Raw genomic sequence first — 6356 nt, 5'->3', positions numbered from 1 at the left:
AAAAAAAAAACTGATAGGTGTTTGGTAAACTGTTTATAAAACAGTTGTTGCTGATAACAAAAGTTGATTTAACGTTTGGTAAAATAAATATATTATAGTAAAAAGACTAAAATAGACATGTTCTTAAAAATTAAATAATAATTATTAATATGTTTATTTATATGCATATATATAAATAATATTTTTTTCTAAAAAAAAAAATCAAAGAGAAAAAAGAGATAACGTAACAAGACAAACTACTATTGGACTCCAACGGTCAATGACATTCCAATAAAATGCACAAATCATTTTTGAATAAGTTTCACTCTTAGATAGAAAAAAAGATGAGACAGAGAGAGAAGTTATGTGTTATGGTACAAAAATCCACACAATTTACGAAGGAAGATAAAATTTAAAATATCATACAGATGACTTAGAAACACTTTTTATGAGGATATTACGGTAATTTGTATAGCAAACTTAAAAACACTTTTTCCAAAAGCTAAGAATCATAGCTTTTCCATCTCATGTACAAATCTAAAATCACTTTTAAAGTTTTTGTAAAAACAGTATTGCCAAACATCGGATAAACAGTTTAGTTTTTTTTTTAAAACAAAAATGGTGCATTTTAATCTCAACCAAACGCAGTCATTGACTGATAAAATATAGGAGCCAATCATAAGTCAAGTCAAGTCAACTACATGACATGTTCATTTGTATATTTAATTGTTCACATGACAAATTTATTACTTTACGTTGAGCTTTAAAGCTATATTATATGTAATTAAAAGTGATAATTATCTTACAATTGTTGAGCTCTGTATAAAAAATTAAGATACTGAGGAGATTCGGCTATACAAAACCACCATACAAACTATATTAGAAAGCTTTGAAAAAAAAGGTTTGATATACATTTTACACAGTGCGCAAATATTATTCTCATCCTGCTTCTACTTCTCGAGCTGTATTATCAACATTATGCTGAGCGAAAATCCTCTTGATAGCCTCTTCTTTCTCGTCAATGAAGTCAAAAAAACTGTACACGACACACGAGAGCCGAGTGGTTGAGGACATGTTTGCGTGGCGGCGTTTGTACCGAGCAAACTGCCACATCATTCGGAGGAAAAACAAGAAAAGAGCACAGAGAGAGAACGCCCCGCAGAGAAGGTAAAGTCCCCAGAAGCTGACTAAGTGAAGCCGGTTTGGTTCCGGGTTCGGTGTCTTTTCTTCGGGGCAACCCATTTTGCAGAACCATTTCCGGTGGATCTCAGCGAGCTTCCCGGTCTCCGAGAGCTTCAGGATCGCCGTTGACATGTCCACCGCAAGAGGAGATTCTCTCTTGAATGCCTGAACAAGAAGCAAAAAAAATCGAAAAATTAGTCATCTAACTATTTAAGTTTGTGATCATGTTTAAGTTTTCCTCTTTTATCTACAAATTGATGGAAACCTGTAAATTATTCAACTTGGCTGTACAAAAAAAAAGTTTACCACTTTTTCTCTATTTATGGCCAATATATGGATAACAATGATTTCTCCCAAATATATATATATATATATATATATATATATACAAATAGCAAAAGCATGTAGAGAAAGGACTTACAAATCCCCATCCGCTCCTAGTGAAGGGCTGGCCGATGATTCCGAAATCGGTTTGCTCCGACAGAAAGAGCTCGACATAAGGAAGCTCGTCTATGATGGCAGCCACGCCTCCGTTGTCCGGGCCAAGCCTCAATGCTTTTTCGAACTCCTCCGGCGATCGTAGCGACACCAGTCTCGAGCTTGGAACAAACAGAATCTCGGTCAGGTAGCTGTGGACAAAGGAGCCGACTTGGTACCCGATTGGCCAATTCGAAGCTATGAGGCTATCGATCCCAGTTATGGGGGACGAAAGTTGCTGAAGAGTGAGGATCGAAGTGAGACTCGCGGTGTAGCTCGACGTTATGACCATTAGAAGGAACAGCCACACCACCATCACCATCCGTCCCAGAGGACTCACCGTGTCTTCCTCTGTATATAACAAAAATAAAAACATTAATTGTATAATAAGACCCTTAAAATACTTTTTCTTATTAACCACTCCTAATAAATATTTATGCCTCGTCCATGAATCATCTGTCCATTTTTTGTGCATTAGTTCCGTCTGTCCAATGAAACTATTGGCACGACATCGTCTCGGAACGAATAGAAAATTAAAGCTAAAATATGGGACAACGTGATTTTTTATTTAATGTGACTTAATTTAATTGGAGGGACGTAGAAATAGACAAACTTCGTGTTTTGTTCTCATGTCTTTCAGATTAAATTATGACTCGTATCGTCTGTGAATTGCAAAAAAAAATATTAAAAAGTATGATGAAGTGTCATATTATTTAATTGACGAAAAATTAAAAGACTTGCATGATTCGGATTTGACATATGCGTCAATAAGTAAGACACAAACATAAACAAAATGTCGATTTGATTGAAGAATACATGAAAACCGACAGAGGACTCCAATTGGATATAGGCATAAGTGAGACCACAAACAAAAACAAGTAGATTTGATTGAGAGAAAAGATTTGCTTACGGTTTCTCTTGAACAGGGTTGAGAAGCTAAACCTGCAACACAAAACAGTCGGTTTGAATTTTTTTTTTTTTTTTTGTTAATGCCCAATTGTTTGAGAGTAGGAATATAAAAAAAAAAACCGGGGGGTGAGTACTGACAGGCACATTGTGGCGAGTTGCCTTTTAGGGGGGCCGCGAAAGTCGTCATTGACTCGGTGCTCGAGAGTCCAAATAACAATGCCAATGATCACAAAGGATAGACCGGTGACGCACCAGAGCTCCCACGTGAATGGCTTCATAAACACCCAAGCGTTTGATTTCGGGTGGCTGATTGGCGCCACGATCACGAGCCCCGTGCTCGCATAAGGCTGCGAAAAGTCAACCATCGTGGTCCGATTCTTCACTATTGCTATGTCCCCAACCGCAGCATCAAATTCCTATAAGATCATGTTAAAGTAAATAAAATAAAATTAAGTTAAACCCTACTTGAACTAAAAAATTAATTGGTCCATAAATTAATTTTTGTACCCAAAAGATCCTATGTTTTAGTCATTACTCATTACTTAAATAATTTTATTATATTTCATAAAATTCCAACACCAAAACAATCACCTTCTAACATATTACAAAAACTTAAGTGACTCGCCTATAATTTTAAAATAGCATTCTTTAAAAGAAAACATCCCGCTCCAACAAATTAAAATTACTGAATTATTATCTAGTGTTTTAAAGATAAGAATACAATTTCAGTAGTATCTTTCATAAAAATTTGGAGACCTGGGACTATTAGCGAGAATTACCTCATTTGAGACGAGCTTCACGAGCTGGTCGTACTTGGGATTGGACTTACCGTCCCCGAAAGCCACAAGTTCGAAAGGGATGTCGTAAGGCACGAGCTTCGATGCCTCGACAAAGATATCGACACAGTAACCCCGGACCTCGTGACTCTCGCGATTCTCCGTGACAAACTCAACAAAGCTTGTCCTCTTAGGCACCACGATCCGCAAGGGCTTCTCGTCCACTGCGATCACCCACCCGCGTGGCCTCTCGGTCCCGCCCCCGGGCCAAACCACATCCCCGAGCCTCTGCTCCAAAACCGAGAACGTGTAGTTCTTTGCCCTCAGAACCTCCGGCGGAGAAACTGATAGTCCCGAATCGTTCGACCAAAACCCCACCACTCTCCCGATTTTCTTCTTCTCCGCTCCCCCGACGATGTTGATGACGTCGTAACCGTGACCGATCACGTTCCTCGCCTCATCGAATTCGACATTCCCGCTCACGCCCGAGAAGTTCGTCTCCCTCAGTTTCTCGAGGAGAACAGAACCGCCGGCGAAAACTTTGAGCTTTCCGAGTCGAAGATTGCTCGGTATCGAAGCGAATGAGAGGTTTCCGTGCTCTCTGATCAATGCATCAATGGCGTAAGCCACGGTCCAGACTGTGTCATAGGCATATAGTCCATAAGCGTTCAATTCCTGGCCCGTTTTAAGCCATCTCAACATGAAGTCCCTTTTCCGATGGGAATCGGGAAAATGTTGGCGGAGAGTAACAACGCCTCTGAGAATTCCGGCCATAGCTAGGGTTTCGCTCGGTGAGAGAGAATCCACGGTCGAAGAAAGCCAGTCTGTAGCGAACCAGACGTAGCCACGTGTCATCATCCCGAGCTTCTCCGCGGCGGCGAAGACCCGCATCGCTGGGTCGGGATCCACGTGGACGACGTAGACACGCGGACCGAGCGATTTCGAACTGAGGAGAAGATCGGAGATCTGAGTCTCGTTGAACTGGAAAGGCAAGGCTAATTTGAAGGAGACTCGAGAGGCGTATTTCCTCTCGAGCTCGTCTTCCAACGCCGACACGGCGTTACGGCCGAACTCGGTGTCGACGAAGACGGCGATCACCTCCTTCCATCCATGAAACTCGATTATATCGGCGATGGCGTTCATCTGAACGGCGTCAGAGTGTGTGGTTCTGAGGAAGAAAGGGAATTGGAGGGAAGAGAGAGTCGAATCCGTAGCGGCGTAGGAAACCAGAGGAATTTTCAAGCCGTTCGCGATCTCCGCCAGAATGTGAGCGATCGCCGATGATTGTGGTCCGATTATCGCCACCACTTCTCTCTCAAGCACTTGAAACGCTGAAAGAACATAAAATTTTGTGGAACTTCGCAAACAGAATTCAGAAATTGAATTTCTAGGGTTTTACCTTCGACGGAGCCGAGAAAGACGCTGCAATTGGAGTCCTCGGTGATGAAGTTCAAACTTGTGCCGTTGAGTATTGATTGGTCTTCGTTGATATCTGAGACGGCGAAATCTATGGCTTGTCTGGCTACTCTCCCGATGACTGAGTTGAACGTGAAAATGGCTGCGATGTTCACTGAATTTGGCTTTTGACAGATAACAGAGCCGACGAACAGTGACAACAAGTATAGCCATTTAGTCACAGCCATGCCAAAAAGCGTCATCCTAATACTTTTATGTTTGTATTCCGTCAAGTTTTCATCTTTGCCGCGACGAGCAATACTTGGAAGAAAGAACTGGCTTCGTTTTTTTCTTCTTGCTTTCTTTGGATCAATAAGCCAAAAACTGTGCAGAGTGAGAGTGACAGTGACTGTGAGTGTGACAGCGGAATTGTGAATTGCGTGGAAATTGTGGTCATAATTGCATATCCAACGAAGTGGAATGAGAAAATGAGAGACACGTTTTAGAAAAAGACAACGAAAAAAAAAAGGCTTTTATCATGATCCGAGAGATTTTTACCGTTCTTTTAGCGGAATGTTGTTATTTATGTGTAGCTTGAAAGAAGAAAGAGAAAAGCTTTCAATTTTTTATATATATAAAAAGGAAAAAATATCCATGTAAGATTGATACCATACGAATGAGATAACACTCTATGTATTCGCTTTAGTTTGATCAGAATAATTATCATATGATTCCTTTCTGCTTCAAAAAACAAAAAGATTCCTTTTTCTTTTTCTTTATTCCTTCTTATTCAATCAAACTAGCACTCACTTGAACTTCGCTTTATCAGAAAATAAAATCATTATAGCCATATTAAATAATATGTTACACGCAAAAATTCATGGAGAAAGCATTGCATATCCTCATCATTGTTACATTTACTGTCGCATATATATTATTTTTCTTCATCATTGTTACATTTACTGTCGCATATATCTCTATTGTCGTGCATCGATAATAATGAGTAAAAAATAAACCACAGGCTCGGATCAGTTTTATATATTTTGTTTATATATATTATTATGAAATAAATTAAGTAAATAAGAATAAATAATTAACACGTCACTTTCTGGCTTCTTTTTTTAAGCAAAAGTAAACATTTAACTCGTAGGGGTTTGGGAAAGTTTAATATTATTTCTCCTTGAAGACTTTAACTTTTCATCTATATGGAAGCATGTGCCAACTTGAGTTATAACTTATTTAATATTACGTTGGTGTCTAGCTCAAGAATCCCACTAAGAATTTCAATTATTTCAAAATATGATTGATGATATGCATGATATTTGCGTGTAATCATATGCGAGTGAGTCCATGATTTAATTCTTTCTAAAAAAATAATTTCCATAGGCAGGAAATCGACGATATTATAATCTACCAACAAGCACGAAACCACATGGAAGTGAGAGGGGGCTATAGCTCCCCCTCAAATTTTTTTTTTTTTTTTGCATTTTTTGCTTATTTTTATTTCATTTTTACATTTTTTTACCCTCAAAATTTACAAATCAGCCCCCCTGAATTTTTTTCTTACAAATTAGCTCCCCTAACCTAAATTTATGACTTCGTCCCTGAGTACAGATATGTTCTAATAATGATCAACCA

General features: G+C 39.0%; 1 protein-coding gene across 1 annotated transcript; it reads right to left on the bottom strand.

The window, feature by feature from the left end:
- Window positions 1–673: 673 nt before the first annotated feature.
- GLR5 (glutamate receptor 5) lies at window positions 674–5254 on the bottom strand. Its single transcript, XM_089614640.1, has 6 exons — window positions 4723–5254; window positions 3327–4654; window positions 2686–2963; window positions 2549–2580; window positions 1583–1989; window positions 674–1326 (listed from the first exon to the last, which is right to left on the bottom strand). Exons 1-6 carry the CDS (start codon window positions 4979–4981, stop codon window positions 919–921), a joined length of 2712 nt encoding a protein of 903 aa, XP_089470766.1. The 5' UTR covers window positions 4982–5254; the 3' UTR covers window positions 674–918.
- Window positions 5255–6356: the final 1102 nt, after the last annotated feature.

This window comes from Urtica dioica, chromosome 1 (genome assembly GCF_054948205.1).
Source record: "Urtica dioica subsp. dioica isolate 48M chromosome 1, U.dioica_male_clone48M_v1_H2, whole genome shotgun sequence".
Taxonomy (NCBI): domain Eukaryota; kingdom Viridiplantae; phylum Streptophyta; class Magnoliopsida; order Rosales; family Urticaceae; genus Urtica; species Urtica dioica.
This window is presented reverse-complemented; position numbering and strand designations above follow the sequence as displayed.